Source organism: Cherax quadricarinatus, chromosome 9, assembly GCF_038502225.1.
Source record: "Cherax quadricarinatus isolate ZL_2023a chromosome 9, ASM3850222v1, whole genome shotgun sequence".
In the NCBI taxonomy this organism is placed as follows: domain Eukaryota; kingdom Metazoa; phylum Arthropoda; class Malacostraca; order Decapoda; family Parastacidae; genus Cherax; species Cherax quadricarinatus.
The window spans coordinates 12,680,702-12,708,618 of record NC_091300.1 but is presented as its reverse complement, the minus strand read 5'-3'; the positions used below and the strand labels follow the sequence as shown (position 1 = coordinate 12,708,618).

Genomic DNA, 27,917 nt, shown 5'->3' with positions numbered 1-27,917 from the left:
GAACATCCCCATCCAGAGTCACCTGGCTAGTCACCATCCCCGCCCAGACTCACCTGGCTAATCACTATCCCCGTCCAGACTCAACTGGCTAGTCACCATCCCCGTGCAGACTCACCAGGCTAGTCACCATCCCCGTCCAGACTCACCTGGCTAGTCACCATCCCCGTCCAGACTCACCTGGCTAGTCACCATCCCCATCTAGACTCACCTGGCTAGTCACCATCCCCGTCCAGACTCACCTGGCTAGTCATCATCCCAGTCCAGACTCATCTGGCTGGAGTTTACCTGGAGTTTACCTGGAGAGAGTTTCGGGGGTCAACGCCCCCGCGGCCCGGTCTGTGACCAGGCCTCCTGGTGGATCAGCCCCTGATCAACCAGGCTGTTGCTGCTGGCTGCACGCAAACCAACGTACGAGCCACAGCCCGGCTGATCAGGAACTGACTTTAGGTGCTTGTCTAGCGCCAGCTTGAAGACTGCCAGGGGTCTGTTGGTAATCCCCCTTATGTGTGCTGGGAGGCAGTTGAACAGTCTCGGGCCCCTGACACTTATTGTATGGTCTCTTAACGTGCTAGTGACACCCCTGCTTTTCATTGGGGGGATGGTGCATCGTCTGCCAAGTCTTTTGCTTTCGTAGTGAGTGATTTTCGTGTGCAAGTTCGGTACTAGTCCCTCTAGGATTTTCCAGGTGTATATAATCATGTATCTCTCCCTCCTGCGTTCCAGGGAATACAGGTTTAGAAACCTCAAGCGCTCCCAGTAATTGAGGTGTTTTATCTCCGTTATGCGCGCCGTGAAAGTTCTCTGTACATTTTCTAGGTCGGCAATTTCACCTGCTTTGAAAGGTGCTGTTAGAGTGCAGCAATATTCCAGCCTAGATAGAACAAGTGACTTGAAGAGTGTCATCATGGGCTTGGCCTCCCTAGTTTTGAAGGTTCTCATTATCCATCCTGTCATTTTTCTAGCAGATGCGATTGATACAATGTAATGGTCCTTGAAGGTGAGATCCTCCGACATAATCACTCCCAGGTCTTTGACGTTGGTGTTTCGCTCTAATTTGTGGCCAGAATTTGTTTTGTACTCTGATGAAGATTTAATTTCCTCATGTTTACCATATCTGAGTAATTGAAATTTCTCATCGTTGAACTTCATATTGTTTTCCGCAGCCCACTGAAAGATTTGGTTGATGTCCGCCTGGAGCCTTGCAGTGTCTGCAATGGAAGACACTGTCATGCAGATTCGGGTGTCATCTGCAAAGGAAGACACGGTGCTGTGGCTGACATCCTTGTCTATGTCGGATATGAGGATGAGGAACAAGATGGGAGCTAGTACTGTGCCTTGTGGAACAGAGCTTTTCACCGTAGCTGCCTCGGACTTTACTCTGTTGACGACTACTCTCTGTGTTCTGTTAGTGAGGAAATTATAGATCCATCGACCGACTTTTCCTGTTATTCCTTTAGCACGCATTTTGTGCGCTATTACGCCATGGTCACACTTGTCGAAGGCTTTTGCAAAGTCTGTATATATTACATCTGCATTCTTTTTGTCTTCTAGTGCATTTAGGACCTTGTCGTAGTGATCCAATAGTTGAGACAGACAGGAGCGACCTGTTCTAAACCCATGTTGCCCTGGGTTGTGTAACTGATGGGTTTCTAGATGGGTGGTGATCTTGCTTCTTAGGACCCTTTCAAAGATTTTTATGATATGGGATGTTAGTGCTATTGGTCTGTAGTTCTTTGCTATTGCTTTACTGCCCCCTTTGTGGAGTGGGGCTATGTCTGTTGTTTTTAGTAACTGAGGGACGACCCCCGTGTCCATGCTCCCTCTCCATAGGATGGAAAAGGCTCGTGATAGGGGCTTCTTGCAGTTCTTGATGAACACAGAGTTCCATGAGTCTGGCCCTGGGGCAGAGTGCATGGGCATGTCATTTATCGCCTGTTCGAAGTCATTTGGCGTCAGGATAACATCGGATAGGCTTGTGTTAATCAAATTTTGTGGCTCTCTCATAAAAAATTCATTTTGATCTTCGACTCTCAGTCTGGTTAGCGGCTTGCTACAAACTGAGTCATATTGGGACTTGAGTAGCTCACTCATTTCCTTGCTGTCATCTGTGTAGGACCCATCTTGTTTAAGTAGGGGCCCAATACTGGACGTTGTTCTCGATTTTGATTTGGCATAGGAGAAGAAATACTTTGGGTTTCTTTCGATTTCATTTATGGCTTTTAGTTCTTCCCGCGATTCCTGACTCCTAAAGGATTCTTTTAGCTTAAGTTCGATGCTTGCTATTTCTCTGACCAGTGTCTCCCTACGCATTTCAGATATATTGACCTCTTTTAGCCGCTCTGTTATTCTTTTCCGTCGCCTGTAAAGGGAGCGCCTGTCTCTTTCTATTTTACATCTACTCCTCCTTTTTCTTAGAGGAATAAGCCTTGTGCATACATCGAGTGCCACCGAGTTAATCTGTTCTAGGCATAAGTTGGGGTCTGTGTTGCTTAGTGTATCTTCCCAGCTTATATCGGTTAGGACTTGGTTTACTTGGTCCCACTTTATGTTTTTGTTATTGAAGTTGAATTTGGTGAATGCTCCCTCGTGACTATTCTCATTTTGTCTGTCTGGGGCTCCACGCATACATGTCTGAACCTCAATTATGTTGTGATCTGAGTATATTGTTTTTGATATGGTGACATTTCTTATCAGATCATCATTGTTAGTGAAGATGAGGTCTAGTGTATTCTCCAGTCTAGTAGGCTCTATTATTTGCTGGTTTAAATTGAATTTTGTGCAGAGATTTAAAAGCTCGTGTGAGTGTGAGTTTTCATCAGAGCTGCCTCCTGGTGTCATTACTGCAACAATATTATTTGCTATATTCCTCCATTTTAGGTGCCTTAAGTTGAAATCCCCCAGGAGCAAGATGTTGGGTGCAGGAGCTGGAAGATTTTCCAGACAGTGGTCAATTTTTAACAGCTGTTCCTGGAATTGCTGGGATGTTGCATCCGGAGGCTTGTAGGCTACCACAATGACTAGGTTTTGGTTCTCGACCTTTACTGCTAAAACTAGTCACCATCCCCGTCCAGACTCACCTGGCTAGTCACCATCCCCGTCCAGACTCACCTGGCTAGTCACCATCCCCGTCCAGACTCACCTGGCTAGTCACCAACCCCGTCCAGACTCACCTGGCTAGTCACCATCCCCGTCCAGACTCACCTGGCTAGTCACCATTCCCGTCCAGACTCACCTGGCAAGTCACCATCCCCATCCAGACTCACCTGGCTAGTCACCATCCCCATCTAGACTCACCTGGCTAGTCACCATCCCCATCTAGACTCACCTGGCTAGTCACCATCCCCGTCCATACTCACCTGGCTAGTCACCATCCCCGTCCAGACTCACCTGGCTAGTCACCATACCAGTCCAGACTCACCTGGCTAGTCACCATATCCGTCCAGACTCACCTGGCTAGTCACCATCCCCGTCCAGACTCACCTGGCTAGTCACCATCCCCATCCAAGCTCACCTGGCTAGTCACCATCCCCGTCCAGACTCACCTGGCTAGTCATCATGCCCGTCCAGACTCACCTGGCTAGTTACCATGCCCGTCCAGACTCGCCTGGCTAGTCACCATCCCCGTCCAGACTCACCTGGCTAGTCACCATCCCCGTCCAGACTCACCTGGCTAGTCACCATCCCCGTCCAGACTCACCTAGCTAGTCACCATCCCCGTCCAGACTCACCTGGCTAGTCACCATCCCCATCCAAACTCACCTGGCTAGTCACCATCCCCCTCCAGACTCACCTGGCTAGTCATCATACCCGTCCAGACTCACCTGGCTAGTCACCATCCCCATCTAGACTCACCTGGCTAGTCACCATCCCCATCTAGACTCACCTGGCTAGTCACCATCACCGTTCACACTCACCTGGCTAGTCACCATCCCCGTCCAGACTCACCTGGTTAATCGCCATCAACGTCCAGACTCACCTGGCTAGTCACCATCCCCATCTAGACTCACCTGGCTAGTGAACATCCCCATCCAGACTCACCTGGCTAGTCACCATCCCCGCCCAGACTCACCTGGCTAATCACTATCCCCGTCCAGACTCAACTGGCTAGTCACCATCCCCGTGCAGACTCACCTGGCTAGTCACCATCCCCGTCCAGACTCACCTGGCTAGTCACCATCCCCGTCCAGACTCACCTGGCTAATCACCATCCCCATCTAGACTCACCTGGCTAGTCACCATCCCCGTCCAGACTCACCTGGCTAGTCATCATCCCAGTCCAGACTCATCTGGCTGGAGTTTACCTGGAGTTTACCTGGAGAGAGTTTCGGGGGTCAACGCCCCCGCGGCCCGGTCTGTGACCAGGCCTCCTGGTGGATCAGCCCCTGATCAACCAGGCTGTTGCTGCTGGCTGCACGCAAACCAACGTACGAGCCACAGCCCGGCTGATCAGGAACTGACTTTAGGTGCTTGTCTAGCGCCAGCTTGAAGACTGCCAGGGGTCTGTTGGTAATCCCCCTTATGTGTGCTGGGAGGCAGTTGAACAGTCTCGGGCCCCTGACACTTATTGTATGGTCTCTTAACGTGCTAGTGACACCCCTGCTTTTCATTGGGGGGATGGTGCATCGTCTGCCAAGTCTTTTGCTTTCGTAGTGAGTGATTTTCGTGTGCAAGTTCGGTACTAGTCCCTCTAGGATTTTCCAGGTGTATATAATCATGTATCTCTCCCTCCTGCGTTCCAGGGAATACAGGTTTAGAAACCTCAAGCGCTCCCAGTAATTGAGGTGTTTTATCTCCGTTATGCGCGCCGTGAAAGTTCTCTGTACATTTTCTAGGTCGGCAATTTCACCTGCCTTGAAAGGTGCTGTTAGAGTGCAGCAATATTCCAGCCTAGATAGAACAAGTGACTTGAAGAGTGTCATCATGGGCTTGGCCTCCCTAGTTTTGAAGGTTCTCATTATCCATCCTGTCATTTTTCTAGCAGATGCGATTGATACAATGTAATGGTCCTTGAAGGTGAGATCCTCCGACATAATCACTCCCAGGTCTTTGACGTTGGTGTTTCGCTCTAATTTGTGGCCAGAATTTGTTTTGTACTCTGATGAAGATTTAATTTCCTCATGTTTACCATATCTGAGTAATTGAAATTTCTCATCGTTGAACTTCATATTGTTTTCCGCAGCCCACTGAAAGATTTGGTTGATGTCCGCCTGGAGCCTTGCAGTGTCTGCAATGGAAGACACTGTCATGCAGATTCGGGTGTCATCTGCAAAGGAAGACACGGTGCTGTGGCTGACATCCTTGTCTATGTCGGATATGAGGATGAGGAACAAGATGGGAGCTAGTACTGTGCCTTGTGGAACAGAGCTTTTCACCGTAGCTGCCTCGGACTTTACTCTGTTGACGACTACTCTCTGTGTTCTGTTAGTGAGGAAATTATAGATCCATCGACCGACTTTTCCTGTTATTCCTTTAGCACGCATTTTGTGCGCTATTACGCCATGGTCACACTTGTCGAAGGCTTTTGCAAAGTCTGTATATATTACATCTGCATTCTTTTTGTCTTCTAGTGCATTTAGGACCTTGTCGTAGTGATCCAATAGTTGAGACAGACAGGAGCGACCTGTTCTAAACCCATGTTGCCCTGGGTTGTGTAACTGATGGGTTTCTAGATGGGTGGTGATCTTGCTTCTTAGGACCCTTTCAAAGATTTTTATGATATGGGATGTTAGTGCTATTGGTCTGTAGTTCTTTGCTATTGCTTTACTGCCCCCTTTGTGGAGTGGGGCTATGTCTGTTGTTTTTAGTAACTGAGGGACGACCCCCGTGTCCATGCTCCCTCTCCATAGGATGGAAAAGGCTCGTGATAGGGGCTTCTTGCAGTTCTTGATGAACACAGAGTTCCATGAGTCTGGCCCTGGGGCAGAGTGCATGGGCATGTCATTTATCGCCTGTTCGAAGTCATTTGGCGTCAGGATAACATCGGATAGGCTTGTGTTAATCAAATTTTGTGGCTCTCTCATAAAAAATTCATTTTGATCTTCGACTCTCAGTCTGGTTAGCGGCTTGCTACAAACTGAGTCATATTGGGACTTGAGTAGCTCACTCATTTCCTTGCTGTCATCTGTGTAGGACCCATCTTGTTTAAGTAGGGGCCCAATACTGGACGTTGTTCTCGATTTTGATTTGGCATAGGAGAAGAAATACTTTGGGTTTCTTTCGATTTCATTTATGGCTTTTAGTTCTTCCCGCGATTCCTGACTCCTAAAGGATTCTTTTAGCTTAAGTTCGATGCTTGCTATTTCTCTGACCAGTGTCTCCCTACGCATTTCAGATATATTGACCTCTTTTAGCCGCTCTGTTATTCTTTTCCGTCGCCTGTAAAGGGAGCGCCTGTCTCTTTCTATTTTACATCTACTCCTCCTTTTTCTTAGAGGAATAAGCCTTGTGCATACATCGAGTGCCACCGAGTTAATCTGTTCTAGGCATAAGTTGGGGTCTGTGTTGCTTAGTGTATCTTCCCAGCTTATATCGGTTAGGACTTGGTTTACTTGGTCCCACTTTATGTTTTTGTTATTGAAGTTGAATTTGGTGAATGCTCCCTCGTGACTATTCTCATTTTGTCTGTCTGGGGCTCCACGCATACATGTCTGAACCTCAATTATGTTGTGATCTGAGTATATTGTTTTTGATATGGTGACATTTCTTATCAGATCATCATTGTTAGTGAAGATGAGGTCTAGTGTATTCTCCAGTCTAGTAGGCTCTATTATTTGCTGGTTTAAATTGAATTTTGTGCAGAGATTTAAAAGCTCGTGTGAGTGTGAGTTTTCATCAGAGCTGCCTCCTGGTGTCATTACTGCAACAATATTATTTGCTATATTCCTCCATTTTAGGTGCCTTAAGTTGAAATCCCCCAGGAGCAAGATGTTGGGTGCAGGAGCTGGAAGATTTTCCAGACAGTGGTCAATTTTTAACAGCTGTTCCTGGAATTGCTGGGATGTTGCATCCGGAGGCTTGTAGGCTACCACAATGACTAGGTTTTGGTTCTCGACCTTTACTGCTAAAACTAGTCACCATCCCCGTCCAGACTCACCTGGCTAGTCACCATCCCCGTCCAGACTCACCTGGCTAGTCACCATCCCCGTCCAGACTCACCTGGCTAGTCACCATCCCCGTCCAGACTCACCTGGCTAGTCACCATCCCCGTCCAGACTCACCTGGCTAGTCACCATTCCCGTCCAGACTCACCTGGCAAGTCACCATCCCCATCCAGACTCACCTGGCTAGTCACCATCCCCATCTAGACTCACCTGGCTAGTCACCATCCCCATCTAGACTCACCTGGCTAGTCACCATCCCCGTCCATACTCACCTGGCTAGTCACCATCCCCGTCCAGACTCACCTGGCTAGTCACCATACCAGTCCAGACTCACCTGGCTAGTCACCATATCCGTCCAGACTCACCTGGCTAGTCACCATCCCCGTCCAGACTCACCTGGCTAGTCACCATCCCCATCCAAGCTCACCTGGCTAGGCACCATCCCCGTCCAGACTCACCTGGCTAGTCATCATGCCCGTCCAGACTCACCTGGCTAGTTACCATGCCCGTCCAGACTCGCCTGGCTAGTCACCATCCCCGTCCAGACTCACCTGGCTAGTCACCATCCCCGTCCAGACTCACCTGGCTAGTCACCATCCCCGTCCAGACTCACCTGGCTAGTCACCATCCCCGCCCAGACTCACCTGGCTAGTCACCATCCCCGTCCAGATTCACCTGGCTAGTCACCATCCCCGTCCAGACTCACCTGGCTAGTCACCATCCCCATCCAGACTCAGGCTAGTCACCATCCCCATCTAGACTCATCTGGCTAGTCACCATCTCCATCTAGACTCACCTGGCTAGTCACCATCACCGTTCACACTCACCTGGCTAGTCACCATCCCCGTCCAGACTCACCTGGCTAATCGCCATCAACGTCCAGACTCACCTGGCTAGTCACCATCCCCATCTAGACTCACCTGGCTAGTAACCATCCCCATCCAGACTCACCTGGCTAGTCACCATCCCCGCCCAGACTCACCTGGCTAGTCACCATCCCCGTCCAGATTCACCTGGCTAGTCACCATCCCCGTCCAGACTCACCTGGCTAGTCACCATCCCCGTCCAGACTCACCTGGCAAGTCACCATCCCCATCCAGACTCACCTGGCTAGTCACCATCCCCATCTAGACTCACCTGGCTAGTCACCATCCCCATCTAGACTCACCTGGCTAGTCACCATCCCCGTCCATACTCACCTGGCTAGTCACCATTCCCGTCCAGACTCACCTGGCTAATCGCCATCAACGTCCAGACTCACCTGGCTAGTCACCATCCCCATCTAGACTCACCTGGCTAGCCACCATCCCCATCTAGACTCACCTGGCTAGTCACCATCCCTGTCCAGACTCACGTGGATAGTCACCATCCCCGTCCAGACTCACCTGGCTAGTCACCATCCCCATCCAGACTCACCTGGCTAGTCACCATCCCCATCTAGACTCACCAGGCTAGTCACCATCCCCATCTAGACTTACCTGGCTAGTCACCATCCCCATCTAGACTCACCTTGCTAGTCACCATCCCCATCTAGACTCACCTGGCTAGTCACCATCCCCATCCAGACTCGCCTGGCTAGTCACCATCCCCATCTAGACTCACCTGGCTAGTCACCATCCCCATCTAGACTCACCTGGCTAGTCACCATCCCCGTCCAGACTCATCTGGCTAGTCACCATCCCCGTCCAGACTCATCTGGCTAGTCACCATCCCCATCTAGACTCACCAGGCTAGTCACCATCCCCATCTAGACTTACCTGGCTAGTCACCATCCCCATCTAGACTCACCTGGCTAGTCACCATCCCCATCTAGACTCACCTGGCTAGTCACCATCCCCATCCAGACTCACCTGGCTAGTCACCATCCCCATCTAGACTCACCTGGCTAGTCACCATCCCCATCTAGACTCACCTGGCTAGTCACCATCCCCGTCCAGACTCATCTGGCTAGTCACCATCCCCGTCCAGACTCATCTGGCTAGTCACCATCCCCGTCCAGATATTGCTTGGAATTTCTTGGAGATATGAGAGTTGAAGTAATACACACTTGGTTGGGTGGTAACACTATGTTGACCGAGTCGTGAAGGGAGACAACCCAGCCTACCTGTTCTTGTCTGTGCCTCAGGACGAAGTGAGGGTGAGACCACTCATACCCTACTCACATAGGCATAGCCTGGTGGCGTCACAAACTATCCACTGAGCCTAGCTGACGGGATCCTATATATAAATATATATATATATATATATATATATATATATATGTATATATATATATATATATATATATATATATATAATATATATATATATATATATATATATATATATATATATATATATATATATATGTATATATATATATATATATATATATATATATATATATATATATATATATATATATATATATATATATATATATATATATATATATATATATATATATATATATATATATATATATATATATATATATATATATATATATATATATATATATATATATATATATATATATATATATATATATATATATATATATATATATATACGCGATTGATACAACTTACAATATACTACACAAGTATAATACATAGGAATTCAATAACACTACTGACAGCTCGGTCATGTAAGGTATGTTGTCTGGACATACAATACAACTCTACAGACAGAACTTGCAGGTGACTCTGGGCTTATTCTATACAATAACAAACATATATATAACTTAGAACTAATTGCAGAAATGGTAATAGGATGTAACTGATAGAATGGATAACATTGGAATGTATGTTAATGTAATGGATGTTATTGTAGTGCATTACAAATTATGGCAGTAAATCACAGTATAATACAAGAGATAGAAACGCTCGATCGATCTGTATTCAAGTACTCTACGGATTCATAGGAAGAATATATATATTTGCAAAGGAGAAAGTGTTTAACAGAAAAGGCAGACCTGGTGCGTACAAGTCATTACTGTTAAATCTCAGAATTCGGAGGTAATGTGAACACACAAAAAAATCTGGATGCTGATCAGCTGATAACAAAACACAGAGTTGACAACTTCTTTTAACTTAATCATCTAATTATACAGGCTATGTACATTTAAACCCAACTCTGCGAGGGTAAGATTTACATATGCAGAATGGTTATCATCTCTGGGTGGTTCGAATTCTTTTGCAATGACTAACACATGCCGTAGTTGAGGAGGATCTAAATGGGTATTTATAAATGATACCTGAGGATTTTTCAATACATGTTATGTATGTTGGGAATAACGACATTCAGGGTGATCGTCTGACCGAGTATTGGAGGTAGAGGGTACGGAGTCATGAGGATTGTCAGCGACTGACACATTAGTTTGGGTAGGAACCTCATCATTATCACATACTAACTTCCTATGATCTAAATGCGATTCTTTATACTGACCAGTACCAATTTCTCTAACCTTATACTTATTGCCGTTGATATGTTCAACTACTCGATAAGGACCAACAAACTTTTGATCGAGCTTAGGCATTGCAGACATTTTGTTCAAGTTAGTCAGCATAACTCTCGAACCTACTTTAATTTTGGAAGGTTTTGCTCGAGTATTAGTGACTCTTGTAAATTCTGCTGTTGATTTATGAAGTGTTTCACGGATTCTTCTAAAAACACCTTGAGCTAAGCTGGAACGAGTTGCTATGAAATCATCAGGGTTGTAATTTGGTTTCGGGTTAGAATATAACAACTCATAAGGCAAATGCTTATCCACACCGTACGATGCATAATGTGGAGTGTCACCTATAGAAGCATTGTAAGAAGAATTTATTGTACACTGAACATCCGGTATAACTTCATCCCAAGTTTCACTTTTGGGATTGATAGTGGCTCTCAAGACATCAAGTACTTTCTTATTTGTTGGTTCCGCTAAACCATTACTGGCAGGATGATGAGGAACAATGGTTGATTTGGTGATCTTGTACAAAGCACACAAGTTTTCAAGAATCTCGTTACAGAATTCACTTCCGTTATCTGTTACGAGGGACTTAGGGGTGGTATGTCTACAGATTATATGCTCTTTAAACACTTTAGCTACAGTCTCGACAGTCTTGTCTGTAATAGGCTCTAACTCACAGTACCTGGTGAAATGGTCTACCATGACGCATAGATGTTTATTGTCCCGAAGGGAGCAATGAAAATTAGTTAACAAATCTACGGCAACTCTTTCCCACGGTTCACTAGTGGTGGGATGCATTAATATTGCCATTAACATTGCCTTCATGTTGCATGCATACACTACATCTCTTGACATATTCGGAGATGTCAGTTGCCATAGGGAGCCAACAATATTTCAGTTTGGCTTGTTTCACAGAACGATCCATTCCAGGGTGTGCAACACCTGGTGCATCGTGAACTAGGCGTAAGGCTACATTCACTAGTGACTGTGGAATTACTAACTGGTATACCCTTGTGCGAGGAGTACGCAACTCGGCTGTTCGATACCAAACTAGCCACTGAGCTTAGCTAAAGGGATCATATATATATATATATATATATATATATATATATATATATATATATATATATATATATATATATATATATATATATATATATATATATATATATATATATATATATATATATATATGTCTATCTATCTATCTATCTATGTCAATCTATCTATCTATCTATCTATATATATATATATATATATATATATATATATATATATATATATATATATCTATCTATATATATATATATATATATATATATATATATATATATATATATATATATATATATATATATATATATATATATATAGGTGATACGACCTACGATATACTACTGCACAAGTATGTTACACTGGAATTAAGTAACCCAACTGACACAGACTCACCTGGCTTGTCAACATCCCCGTCCAGACTCACCTGGCTAGTTACCATCCCCGTCCAGACTCACCTGGCTACTTACCATCCCCGTCCAGACTCACCTGGCTACTTACCATCCCCGTCCAGACTCACCTGGCTAGTTACCATCCCCGTCCAGACTCACCTGGCTAGTCACCATGCCCGTCCAGACTCACCTGGCTAGTTATCATCCCCGTCCAGACTCACCTGGCTAGTCACCATCCCCGTCCAGACTCACCTGTCTAGTTACCATGCCCGTCCAGACTCACCTGGCTAGTCACTATCTCCGTCCAGATTCACCTAACTAGTCGCCATCCTCGTCCAGACTCACCTGATTAATCACCATGCCCACCATCCCCGTCCAGGTGCCGTTATGTTGGCTCCCCAAGGTGCCGTCAGGTGGCTGCACCAGCGTGTACCTGGACCACAACCACCAGCTGCGTTATAACCTAGCTACACAACACAACTAACACACAGGTACACAACACAAATATCAACACAGGTACACAACGCAACCATCAACACAGGTACACAATACAACCATCAACACAGGTACACAATACAACCATCAACACAGGTACACAACACAGCCATCAACACAGGTACACAACACAACCATCAACACAGGTACACAACATAGCCATCAACACAGGTACACAACACAACCATCAACACACAGGTACACAACGCAACTATCAACACACGTACGCAACACAACCATCAACACAGGTACACAACACAGCCATCAACACAGGTACACAACACGGCCATCTACACAGGTACACAAAGCAACCATCATCACACAGGTACACAACACAACCATCAACACAGGTACACAACACAATCATCAACACAGGTACACAACACAACCATCAACACAGATACACAACACAACCAACAACACAGGTACACAATACAACCATCAGCACATAGGTACACAACATAACCATCAACACAGGTACACAACACAACCATCAACACAGGTACACAACACAATCATCAACACACAGGTACACAACAACTATCACACACAGGTACACAACACAACCATCAACACAGGTACACAACACAATCATCAACACAGGTACACAACACAATCATCAACACAGGTACACAACACAATCATCAACACACAGGTACACAACAAATATCACACACAGGTACACGACACAACCATCAGCACATAGGTACACAACACAACCATCAACACAGGTACACAACACAGTCATCAACACACAGGTACACAACACAACTATCAACACAGGTACACAGCACAACCATCAACACAGGTACACAACACAACCATCAACACAGGTACACAACACAACTCTCAACACAGGTACACAACAACTCAACACAGGTACACAACACAACTCTCAACACAGGTACACAACACAACTATCAACACAGGTACACAACAACGATCAGCACACAGGTACACAACCATCCACACATCTCGATAAAATTCTCTCCTGCAATTAACCATTTAGACTTCCTGCTTCGTGAAAACTTAATGCAACAGTCCGCACTGAAAAAATACTATAAAACAAACTTCAAGGTCTCACGAGAAGTTGAGTGAGGAAGCGAGAACGTCGAGAAGATTAGCCATGGGTCCTTCCAGAGTGAAGGAGGAAGTGTAGTCCTGCTTGACCTTCACGATGGTGTGGGGACGCCAGTCCAGCGCTGCCACCTTCAATGAGGCTCCCTCGGGGAACCTAGCAGTCATCCCAGTGCCCAAAGAAAATAGAACTTTAAAATGTATACCAGCTGAGACCCAGGCAACAGTGAGCGATCTGTGTAACAAAATATTCTTGATTCACATATACCCTTCCCCTCCTCACACATACACGATGGAGGCGAACACCATACAGTCAAAAGTAGGTATGATAAGAACCTAAAACAGGCAGGGAAATTTATTTGTATAGTTAGTAGTTTAAGAGACGGCGCCTGGAGCAGAGACGCGCAACTCCCCCTCACATACACAGCTCGGGGAGTACACACACATACACACATGAAATACTAATTCGGAACCTTCCAGATATATAAAACTGTTACTATGGGAGTCTTTCTGTTTGAGAGGAAAATGTGAACAATGATAAGAACAAAAATGTTCTCTTCGGGAAATCTCATCAGTGGGGTCCCTCAAGGATGTGTACTTACCACGCTAACTTCTTTTATTTAAATGACTTGCCATGAGGAATAGAAAAATTATATGTATTTGTTTGCGGATGATGATAAAATCTTGAGCAAAATAAACAAATTCTTTGTTTGGATCCCACACCTCTTGCCAACACCCGAACACTCGCTTCTCTTACAACACCATCTATAAATATATTGAACAACCACGGTGACATCACACGTCCTTGTCAAGGCTACTTATACTAGGAAATAATCTCCCTCTCTCCTACATACTGAGCCTCACTAAACTGTTGCAACTAGGCAAAAAATGGATTACAGATTTTATTATTAATAAATACCATGTAACGCAAATAACAAAAACAGCAAATAACATGGGAGAAAGAGAAATCAGAATGGAACGTAGATTGTGACAAAATTTTGTATCGTATAGGAGAAAAATGATCTAGGAGTTATTATTAATAAAAAATTGTCACCAGATAATATAAACGAAATTATGAGAAAATTATATGATACTCTAACTTTCCAATATATAGGCAGCTTTCAAATATATGGATGGAGAAATGCAGGGAAGCTCTCAGGAACGTGTATTAGGCCAGAGCTGGAACATGCTGCTGCAGCTGCCAGCGTTCTCGACATATAATAAAAAAATGGGTCCATATAGAAAAAACCCGAAGGAGAGTTAAAAAAAATGGATGGTTTAGAAAAACACGTAAGCGAACACTAGGACATATTTATTAGAAAACGTTTCAGTCCCAGGACCGAAACTTTTTCTAATAAATATGTCCTATTGTGGATGACACCTGGATCACCATGGTAGTGACCTCCATCGAAGACACTGCGAGACTCCAAGCGAACATCAACCAAATCTTCGAATGGGTCACTCAAAATAATATGAAGTTCAACGAGAAGAAATTTCAACTACTCAGATATTGAAAACTTGAAGAAATTAAATATGTGTCATGGTATACCACAAATTCTAACCATACAATAGAGCGGAAAAGTAACGTGAAGAACCTCGGAGTGATAATGTCAGAGGATCTCGCCTTCGAAGACCACAACAATGTATCTACCTCATCTGCTACAAAAATGGTAGGATGGATAATGAGAACCTTCAAAACTAGGGACGCCAAGCCCGTGATAATTCTCTTCAAATCGCTTGTGCTCTCTAGGCTGGAATACTGCTGTACACTAACGGTCCCCTTCAAGACTGGCGACATTGCAAACCTGGAGTGTACAAAGAACTTTCTCGGCACACATAAGTGCCATAAGGCACCTAAATTACTGGGAACAGTTGAAGGTCCTTGATCTGTATTCCCTGGAACGCAGGCGAGAGAGATACTTGGAAGGTCTTGGAGGGATTAGCACCAAACCTGCACACAAAAATCACTCCCTATGAAAGCAAACGACTCGGCAGGAGATGCAACATTCTCCCGATGAAAAGTAGGGGCGCCACGAGTACATTGACAGACAACACAGTAAATGTCCGGAGCCCAAGACTGTTCAACTGCCTCCCATAAGGGGGATTACTAATAGACCCCTGGCTGTCTTTAAGAAGGCACTCGACAGGCACCTAAAGTCAGTACCTGACCAGCCGGGCTGTGGTTCGTACGTCAGCTTGTGTGCGGCCAGCAGTAACAGCCTGGTTGATTAGACCAGGACGACTCCTACCCCGCCTTCCTTCCACTGCAGATTTATATGCCCTCCAAGTCATTCTATTTTGTTCCATCCTATATAAATGTCCACACCACCTGAACAATCCTTCCTCTGCCCCCTGGATAATACTTTTGGAAACTCCGCACTTCCTTCTGACCTCCAAGCTACGGATTCTCTGCATTATATTCAAAACACACATTGCCCTCAGACACGACATCTCCACTGCCTCCAGCCTTCTCCTTGTTGCAACATTCACCACCAATGCTTCATACACATATAAGAGCATTGGTATAACTATATTCACATACATTCACCTCTTTCAATTCAATTCAATTCAATTCAAAGTTTATTCTCTATAAGTATTACAATGCTGAGTTTACAGAATTTGGTTATTGTGTGGTTTACATGTAGTAAAATAATAATTACAGAATGTACCACTAGAACACCTAGCATGGCTAGGCATTTCGGGCAGACTTAGTTTAATTCTTAATTATAAAATATTACAAATTATGAGGCAAGTTGGTATTATGGCTAAGTGACTAAATATTAGTTTGTGAGTTTAGCAATGTGAATGCTTTTGTTTTGGCATAGTACATAGTTTCAGTATTGGAGTATCACAGGCCAACTTATGACTAGTTTGGATTCATTATTTTAAGATTGATATTAATATTTCTGTTTATGGTCAAATGGGTGAGTGAGTGTAAGTGTGAACCACCAGGTGGTATTCGTCGTGTTGTTAGTTGACGGGGTGTATCAGGGAGATAAGATGTTTTCTAATGGTAGTTTTAAAGGTGATGAATGTGTCTGCAGTTCTAGAGTTTTCAGGTAGGGTGTTCCAGATTTTAGGGCCTTTGACATACATTGAATTTTTGTAAAGGTTTAGTCGGACACGGGGAATGTCGTAGAGATGTTTGTGTCTGGTGTTATGCCTGTGGGTTCTGTCACAACTATCAAGAAAGCGTTTTAGGTCAAGGTTTATATTGGAATTTAAGGTCCTGTAGATGTAGATTGCACAGTAGTAAGTGTGGATGTACTGAACAGGGAGTAAGTTTAGATCTATGAAGAGTGGGGGGGGGTGTTGCCAGGGATGGGATTTAGTGATTATTCTTACTGCGGCTTTTTGTTGGGTTATTATTGGCTTTAGGTGTGTTGCTGCAGTTGATCCCCAAGCACAAATAGCATAGGTGAGGTATGGATAAATAAGTGAGTGGCATAGTGTGAGAAGGGCATTTTGCGGCACGTAGTATCGTATCTTGGAGAGGATCCCAACCGTTTTGGATACTTTTTTGGTTATGTGTTAGATATGGGTGCTGAAATTCAGGTTGTTGTCAAGGTATAGGCCTAGGAATTTGCCCTCATTATGTCTGGTAATTAGAGCGTTATCGATCTTAATGTTAATTTGCGCAACTCCTGCTCTGCTACCAAACATAATATAGTAGGTTTTGTCAGTGTTAAGCGTAAGTTTATTGATTGCCATCCAAGTCGATATTTGATCAGCTCCTCGTTAACAATGGTGTTGAGGGTGGCAAGATTAGGGTGAGACATGACATAAGTCGTATCATCAGCAAAGAGAATGGGTTTCAGGTGTTAGGATACGTTTGGAAGATCAATGATGTATATAAGGAAGAGCAGGGGACCAAGGACACTTCCCTGCAGAACTCCAGTATCAAGTGGTCGTGTTGTTGATGCTGTGTCTTTAATGGTGACATACTGATACCTATTAGTAAGGTAAGATTTGAAATATGCAAGCGCATGGCTTTTTATACCGTAATGGTCAAGCTTGTGAAGTAGGATGCCATGGTTTACTGTGTCAAAAGCTTTTCTTAAGTCAATAAAAATTCCTAGTGGATATTCCTTATTTTCCAATGCTGTGTAAAGCAGATCTAGCATTTTTATGATTGCATCATTAGTGCTTTTATTTTTCCTGAATCCAAATTGGCAGGGGTTGAGTATGTTTTGTGCCGTTATAAAGGAATTTAGTCTCCTGTGCACGAGTTTCTCAAAGATTTTGGATAGCAATGGTAAGTTTGATATTGGCCTATAGTTGTTTAAATCTGTAGGGTCACCTCCTTTATGTATTGGTGTAACCCTTGCCATCTTGAGTAGTTTCGAGAAGGTGCTAGTTTCTAGTGACTTGTTATAAGGTAATGAAATAGCATGCAAAAGGACATGGGCTGCTCGCTTGTACAATAATGGTGGGACATGAGACAGATTCCCTGAGTTATTTTTAAGTGACTTTATAATCTCGGTGACTTCCGAGGGCTCAGTAGGTGCAAGATAGAAGGAATTTGGAAAATTCCCATCTAGGTAGTCCCCGGCATGGGCATTGGTACGTGGGATTTTATTGGCGAGATTAGATCCTATGGTTGAGAAGAAGTCGTTTATCTTGTTAGCTGTGTCAGTGGGATGCAGTGGTGTTTCATTAGGTTTAGTTAGGACAATATTCTTGTTTTTTTTCAGTTTATGGGTCCCTAGAATCTGAGAGAGTGTTTTCCAGGTCTTTTTTATATCTCCTCTTGTGTCTGTGAATCTACTGGAGTAGTATAGTTGTTTGGCTTTCTTTATTACTTTGGTGAGAACTGATGAATAGTGTTTAAGAATATCTTTGTGTATTAAGCCCTGTCTATATTGCTTTTCATATTGGTGTTTCTAATCAATGGATTTCAGAATGGTGCTGGTTAGCCATGGGCAACCAAGCCGTTTGTTTGTGATCTGTTTCGCTTTTATAGGACAATGTTTGTTGTATAGTCTAAGTAATTTGTTAAGAAAAATGTCTGTCCAGTCATCAATACCACTGGCCTTGGAGAATTCTGTAGGCCAGTCAACAGTCTCTAGGTCAGCTGTGAACTTCCTTATTGAGGCCTCGTCATGGAGTCTAAATGAGACTTTGTTGTATTCAAGAGGTGGTTTACTAATGTTTGTCAGGAGGAAGGTAGGGTAGTGGTCTGTAGTGCTATCTGTGATTATCCCTGATTTAAGGGGGGCTAGTATATTGGTCCATATGTGGTCTATTATGGTTGCACGTTCTTTGTCTCCACAGACTCCTTAGTGCTCCACTCACCTTTTTCCCCTCACCACTTCCATGATTCACCTCATCTTTCATAGACCCATCTGCTGGCACGTCCACTCCCAAATATCTGAATACATTTACTTCCTCCATACAATCTGATATCCAATTTTTCATTACCTAAATTTTTATCCTCATCCCTCCGTTTTTTCCTAGTTCACTTTTAATTTCCTTCTTTTTCACACCCTTCCAAACTCGTTCACCAGCCTCTGTAACTTCTGTTCACAACTGCCCAAAAGCACAGTGTCATCAGCAAAAAGTAACTCTGACAACTTCCACTTTGTGTTAGATTCTTTATTTCTTAATCCCACACCTCTTGCCAACACCCGAGCATTCATTTCTCTTACAACACCATCTATAAATATATTGAACAACCCTGGTGACATCACACATCCCTGTCTAAGGCCTACTTTTCCTGGGAAATAATCTCCCTCTCTCCTACATACTCTAACCTGAGCTTCACTATCCTCGTCAAAACTTTTAACTCCTTTCAGTAACCTACCACCAAATGCAAGATTGTGAAAGCGGAGGAAGGGGGGATGGAACAGGCCAGAAACTGAAAATTCTTGAGAGACAGGATACAAACCTTACATAAGAAGGAAGATCTAAGGGTGAACACAGTACCGAGAAAATTGCTTGCAGAAATCTTAACAGTCAATCAAGACCCTTTATAAGACTTATATGAGGACTGCAGCACCAGCATGGAATCCGCTCCCAATTAAAAACGTTAAGAAAGTGGAGAAATTGTAGGGATTTGAAACGAGACTAGTCCCAGAACTAAAGGGACTGAAATATTAGGCGAGACTGAAGGATGTAAACCTAACGACTTGATAACTACATACAAAGTACACAGGGGACTTCATAGATGGACAGGGCTATATTGTTCAAGAGAAGATTAATAAACTGGTAAACGAGGGCACAACTGGAAGCTAAAGACACACATGAGTCGGGGGACTGTCAGGAAGTACCTTTTCAGCCTTAGGGTAGACATTGATTTAAGATTTGGTATGAAAGGATCCATGAGGCTTGGAAGATAAGACCAAGATTAAGAACCGAGACCCGACCCCTGCAACCACAAATAGATTAATGCAAATAAATAAATGCATACACAGTACACTCACAAACACACACACACACACACTTAAGTATATCCCGTTAATTTCCATTTTATTTTTCACAAGTTAACTCGCGTTAACGTTAACGTATCCGTTAAACTCGGGTTTGAGAAAACCTACACTATATATATATATATATATATATATATATATATATATATATATATATATATATATATATATATATATATATATATATATATATATATATATATATATATATATATATATATTTTTTTTTTTTTTTTCAACAAGTCGGCCGTCTCCCACCGAGGCAGGGTGACCCAAAAAAGAAAGAAAATCCCCAAAAAGAAAATACTTTCATCATCATTCAACACTTTCACCACACTCACACATTATCACTGTTTTTGCAGAGGTGCTCAGAATACAACAGTTTAGAAGTATATACGTATAAAGATATACAACATATCCCTCCAAACTGCCAATATCCCAAACCCCTCCTTTAAAGTGCAGGCATTGTACTTCCCATTTCCAGGACTCAAGTCCGACTATATGAAAATAACCGGTTTCCCTGAATCCCTTCACTAAATATTACCCTCCTCACACTCCAACAGATCGTCAGGTCCCAAGTATCATTCGTCTCTATTCACTCCTATCTAACACGCTCATGCACGCTTGCTGGAAGTCCAAGCCCCTCGCCCACAAAACCTCCTTTACCCCCTCTTTCCAACCCTTTCGAGGACGACCCCTACCCCTCCTTCCTTCCCCTATAGATTTATATGCTTTCCATGTCATTCTACTTTGATCCATTCTCTCTAAATGACCAAACCACCTCAACAACCCCTCTTCTGCCCTCTGACTAATACTTTTATTAACTCCACACCTTCTCCTAATTTCCACATTCCGAATTTTCTGCATAATATTTACACCACACATTGCCCTTAAACAGGACATCTCCACTGCCTCCAACCGTCTCCTCGCTGCTGCATTTACCACCCAAGCTTCACATCCATATAAGAGTGTTGGTACTACTATACTTTCATACATTCCCTTCTTTGCCTCCATAGATAACGTTTTTTGACTCCACATATACCTCAACGCACCACTCACCTTTTTTCCCTCATCAATTCTATGATTAACCTCATCCTTCATAAATCCATCCGCCGACACGTCAACTCCCAAGTATCTGAAAACATTCACTTCTTCCATACTCCTCCTCCCCAATTTGATATCCAGTTTTTCTTTATCTAAATCATTTGATACCCTCATTACCTATATATATATATATATATATATATATATATATATATATATATATATATATATATATATATATATATATATATATATACATATATATATGCAATAAGATCACAGTAAACAGGTGATTTTAAAATATGCAAAACAACCACTGTGAAAGAGTAGTGAAATTCCAAGCGCTTTCGTGACTACTCACATTGTCAAGGAACTATGAAAGTAATACATCAAAGGAAGGCAATTAAAGGGCTTAGACCACACCTCACAGTCAACCCCCACAACAAAGAAACACCTGACGCGCGACAATACCGGACTCATAAGAAAAGAGGAACACTGTAGTAGGTCCGCTGGTCCAACTAGACAGGTCCTCACGACATCCCACTAACAAATTATTCTACCCAAGAAATAAGGTTTATTATTTGTCCAATGTATTATTAAACTCTAACCAAATTTTATTAATTATAAATGAATCTAATTTATATAAACCTAAGGAAATATTCATATTATTTTCAAAACTGCTTTTTATGAAACAAGATTCAATTATATTTCTGTCAACCATGGACTTGCTTAATACAACTTTCTCAACTTTTTGAAAATCAATTGGATGGTTAAGGGGTTTATACCAAAAAACTTTTGGACAGGAGTTTCGGTTTACATACATATGTGGAAGGTTTAATTTCTGTGTAGGGTTTAGTATTAAACCCTTTTGATGTGCTGAGTTTTATTATGTTATAAAAGCTTGTTTTGGATTTATTTTATTATTATATGTTACATGTATGTTGTTCTGTTTTCTGTACAAGAATTATTGTACTTGATAGTTTAACATATTAATAATATTAAAATACTGTTTTTCCATGGTTATTGTGCATAAGGAATCATACGTTCCTTCAGAATTCCTATTGGTTAGGCTACAATATAACACAAATTTAACCAATATTCTGTACCTTGTCACAGCGGGAATGTTCGGGTTGTGTCTTTGTTTTATAGTTGTTATGGTAGCTTTGGTTAGGATCTTTTTACTTTACTGACATGATTTGTGTTGTATATATATTGTGTTAAAGGTGGTATTGGCTTTAGTCATATATTAAAACTTTAACTTTAGTAACCTTGTGATGTTGTGTATTGTATGTTGATTTTTGTTGTAAATAGGTTATGACAGGTACTCCTTTTATTTTGTTAACCCATGTAAAGTTTTTTTTTGGTGTGTTTATTTGGTCACAATTTTGCGTGGAGGTACCTATAAATGACTATTACTTGAGTGAGTTTTGTTTTAGCGTGTACTGTTTGCTATAACACGATGTTGTTATAATACTCGTTACCTCCAGGAATAACCTGCTACTAGTAGAGTAAAAGATTGTTTTTGTATTCCTGCGCTATTATTATGCATCCTTTGTACTTTTGTAAGTTTTTTTAAATAAAATATATATAAAAAAATGCCCATAATGGGGAATGAGTAGGTTAACCGAAACGTTTTGGTTATTTCGAGTTGTAGCTGACAAAATAAGGAAAGAACGTGATTAGATTTTAGATTTTGCCACCGAAGTGGCTAGTTTATTGTGCACCCCATATCCATCCTGTGGACGGTAGCGCGAGAGCATATGGATACACAAAAGGCCTAGGAACTAGGCCCCAAAGGGTTAACAGGAATACATATGGATTTATATCTACATATCTATAGTTCATTTATCTGTTGCAAGCAAATTTAGGAAATTTGCTTAGTATATCTGGTATCTTATTTTCATTAATAAGATATCTTGACATGTCACATAGGTTATTATACACTGTCTATCTCTGTATTCCTCAATAAGTGGACAATTAAGCACATAGTGTTCAAGAGAGTGACCATATGCCTGATCACATAATTTACATTTAGTTTGATCATCATCTGTGTGTCTCCCAAACTGCCAGAAGTACTTGTAACCAAGCTTAAGTCTGGCCACTACAACATCAGTCAGTACTTGTAACCAAGCCTAAGCCTGGCCACTACAACATCAGTCAGTACTTGTAACCAAGCCTAAGCCTGGCCACTACAACATCAGTCAGTACTTGTAACCAAGCCTAAGCCTGGCCACTACGACATCAGTCAGTACTTGTAACCAAGCCTAAGCCTGGCCACTACAACATCAGTCAGTACTTGTAACCAAGCCTAAGCCTGGCCACTACAACATCAGTCAGTCTGTTCACATTGCAAGTTGCTCCATAAACATACTTATCTACGTTCATGTTATCATAGTGGGTTATAGATCTACTCAGGCTTCTAACTGCATTCCTATAACAATCATTTTCATTATTTACTTCTCTCCTAATATTATTCCTAATGCTAGACACAGTTATACCAAAGTTATATTCTACATTCTCCTTCTGGATACTCTTCTTGGCTAACATAACAACTTTATCATGAAGGAGTAATCCAATGTGTGATGGAATCCATAGCAATTGTACATTAATTCCTTTGTCCCTAATTTTTGAGTATCTATACCTGGCTTCCCCAATGAGCATGTTGTTGGAGTCATTATATGAGCCAAGAGCCTTCAATGATGACATAGAATCAGTAATGAACCTGTATGTGAATTTTTAATAATATAACTACTGTATGTACATGTGTTAAATCTTTGTTTTCATGATAATGTTCAGTATTATATCATTGTATTATGTACTAGTAATGGCAATGATGTCCTACGTGAGACCCAATACCATGTACATGTACTGAATATTAATGTATATTGTAATCTTGTTTTGAAGGAAGTAAAGTATAAACCCGTGTAACCAAGTAATTAGGATAGGTGTTGAGAGAGAAAAAGAAAAGGGAGGGGGGCAGTGTGCGCCTGCACGAAGTTGTAAGTGCGGTGTGTATCTCGGCAATGAGATTATAATTATGTGGAAGATTAGGATCTGGTTTATTTTTTTTATCTGTTGTATTGTAATGTTTTTAAATAAAATGAAAAAATATGGAAATTAAGTTTTGTAGCAATTTTTTTGTTACGTATCTTCAGGTGTGGGTTGTAAATTGTTTAATTATAAGGATGTTGTATTTCTTACATTTGGCTTCATGTTTTGTGATTTAAGTCACTCGTGTATGATATACAAGTATATTGTATACGGTGTGCTTTAAATAATACATACAAAATTAGGGGATGAATAGCTACAGAATGTTTAGGTATATTAAATGCTAATATTACAATATAAATTGAGAGGCCAAAGCATTAGTTCACATGAAAAGTTTTGTATATACAGTTTTCATACGAGATATGAATACAAATGTCAGGTAGGCTAGTAATAATTTTTTGTTATATATATTATCCATTAGTTATAAGGATTTTGTTTTCTTATAAATAGTTCATGTATTGTGATTACGTCAATTATGTGTGATATACATGTATACTGTGTTTTTTAAATAAAATATAAAAAAAATAACCCAAGTAGGTAGACTGTTCTACTCATCAACTACCCTATTTCCAAACCAATACTTTCCTATATCCTTTCTAAATCTAAACTTGTTTAATTTGAATCCATTACTGCGGGTTCTCTCTTGGAGAGATATCCTCAAGATTTTATTTGGATCCTCTTTATTAATACCTATCTTCCACTTATACACCTCGATCATGTCTCCCTCATTCTTCGTCTAACAAGTGAATGTAATTTAAGTGTCTTCAATCTTGCTTCATAAGGAAGATTTCTAATGCTACCACCACCACACTACCACCACCACCACTACCACCACATTACCACCACCACCACCACACTACCACCACCACCACTACACTACCACCACTACCACAGAACAACCACCACCACACTACCACCACTACCACAGAACAACCACCACCACACTACCACCACCACCACACAACCCCCTCCACCACACCACTACACAACCACCATACTACCGCCAACACCACCACACTACTACCACCACCACTCCACAACCACCACCACCACACTACCACCACCACTACACAACCACCACCACACTACCACCACCACACTACTACCAGACTACTACCACCACCACTACACAACCACCAACACCACCACACTACCACCACCACCACACTACCACCACCACCACCACCACACTACCACCACCACACTACACCCACCATCACACTACCACCACCACTACACTACCATCACCACCACTACCACCACCACCACCACCACACAACCACCACACTACCACCACCACCACACTACTATCACCACCACATAACCACCACTATCACACTACCACCACCATCACACTACAACCACCACCACCACACTACCACCATCACACAACCACCACCACCACACAACCACCACCACCACACAACCACCACACTACCACTACCACCACACTACCAACACCAGCACTCTACCACCACCACCACCACCACACTGTTGTGGCGGTTCGTAGGAGATATGAAGGTTGGAGATAAACACACTTGTTGGATGGTAACACTGTTGTGGAAATTATTTAATTTCCGAAGCTATAGTGCCTAATAGGCGTTTAATGTGTTGATGTGGGTCAGGAAATGTATTTGAAAATGGACTAGAACCAACAGGGAAGCTCTGCGCCTGCGCTGATGGGCGGGGGAGAGGTCGAGACGGGGCATCAGGGCAGGAGTGTTTTGAATGGAGTTAAAAGGCTGGGAAAGCATGGGACCAGGAAATTGACGTTCACGGCGGCCTAAGGATTAATATAGGCCTCACTTCATAATAGGAAGTGTCGTAACTGTTCCTGGTGAAGAGTGAGGGAACGTGATTTACGGGACCACAGTAATAAGGTGGTAAAATTAGTGAATAATGGTAGGACCAGTGGTGACTGGTGCGACGCCATGGTGTCCAGGGGAAAATACCCGTGATTTAATCATCACTCATCGGTCTCAGATCTTAATGGAGTGACCTCTAATATGCATAATAATTATGAGACATTAAATCGTCGTGTGAATTGTAATGTAATAGCTGATAATAACACTAAGTTAAGAAAATGTGTGAAATGAAATAAGTCGCCTTACTCCGAATGAACACGTGTAGTCCTCGTGGTTCCTGTCCCGAGGATAGTGAAGTTTTTATGGAGTCACGACTTCTAAACCGGGACAAACCAACGGATACCTCGTCCTGCTGGAATAAGAACAGTGTCGGTGTAGCAGGACATCGAAATGAGATGGTGAATGGAGGAAATAAGGAGCATCAATCACCCACAGTTAAGTAACCCTTCTAGTTATAGCAGACTGATACTGGCCAGTTAGGTATGTTGTAATTGGATAGGTTATGGGTGATCCAGCTATATCAAGTGACCACCAGAGAATATCTGGTAAGTGGTGGGATTATGTACCAGTGTTTTTCCTTGATGGATATATCCATGCGTAACCCCCCTCCCCCCCCTTCATTCAGTTAAACTAATATAATCTATACAGTCCACAATTATTTAGTAGCGTCGTACTTGCGGGTGCTACCCCTCATACTTGTCTCGGATAGATATGGATAAGATTGTGAGGTTGAAGGGACCACCTGCAGTGACCAGGGGTGGTTAAGTTTTCTCATATGTCTACACGGGGTGACTATGGTAAACAATATGGTTGGTGCCTCCCAATGAGACTACTTGTATGCATATAATGTTGAGGTACATACAGGTAAGCCCCTATAAAATTTTCCATAACTATATTGCAGAGTGTGAGAATGGAGAGGACCAGCCTGCCTGTAGCTGCTTGGTAGGTCTAACGGAACTGAGAAAGATCCCAGGCGCGATGGGCTCACAACAGCATCACGTGACGTCACACAAACTAGTCACTGAGCCTACTGACCAGGGAGCCTAAATATATATATATATATATATATATATATATATATATATATATATATATATATATATATATATATATATATATATATATATATATATATGTCGTGCCGAATATGGAAAACTGGTCATTTAACAAGAACTCATTTAAAATTAAGTCCTTTCCGAAATTTTCTCTTATACGTTTAAAGATATATTTTTTTCATTAATGTTAATGTAAAAAAAAATTAATTTTGCACCAAAAGAATCTTAGAAAACTTACCTAACCTTATTACAACAAGCTCAATTTATTTTAGCCTAACCCAACTAAATATATTTTAGATTTGTTTACAGTAATTTAATACTAAACAAACACAATGAATTTTTTTTTTCGCTAGGTTCACAAAGGGGGCAGTAAAGCAACAGCAAAGAACTACAGACCAATAGCACTAACATCCCATATCATAAAAATCTTTGAAAGGGGCCTAAGAAGCAAGATCACCACCCATCTAGAAACCCATCAGTTACACAACCCAGGGCAACATGGGTTTAGAACAGGTCGCTCCTGTCTGTCTCAACTACTGGATCACTACGACAAGGTCCTAAATGCACTAGAAGACAAAAAGAATGCAGATGTAATATATACAGACTTTGCAAAAGCCTTCGACAAGTGTGACCATGGCGTAATAGCGCACAAAATGCGCGCTAAAGGAATAACAGGAAAAGTCGGTCGATGGATCTATAATTTCCTCACTAACAGAACACAGAGAGTAGTCGTCAACAGAGTAAAGTCCGAGGCAGCTACGGTGAAAAGCTCTGTTCCACAAGGCACAGTACTAGCTCCCATCTTGTTCCTCATCCTCATATCCGACATAGACAAGGATGTCAGCCACAGCACCGTGTCTTCCTTTGCAGATGACACCCGAATCTGCATGACAGTGTCTTCCATTGCAGACACTGCAAGGC

At 42.3% G+C, this 27,917-nt stretch overlaps 1 protein-coding gene across 1 annotated transcript in view; it reads right to left on the bottom strand.

Moving 5' to 3' along the window:
* The window catches only part of LOC128685990 (glutamate receptor ionotropic, delta-1-like), a 53,740-nt gene that overhangs the window by 7,079 nt on the left and 18,744 nt on the right, over positions 1–27,917 (bottom strand). Inside the window, exons 2-3 of the mRNA XM_070083236.1 lie at positions 13,564–13,713; positions 12,330–12,417 (exon numbers count right to left, since the gene is read on the bottom strand). Of these exons, the coding sequence (XP_069939337.1) occupies positions 12,330–12,417; positions 13,564–13,713 (238 nt within the window). The remainder of the gene's footprint in view (positions 1–12,329; positions 12,418–13,563; positions 13,714–27,917) is intronic.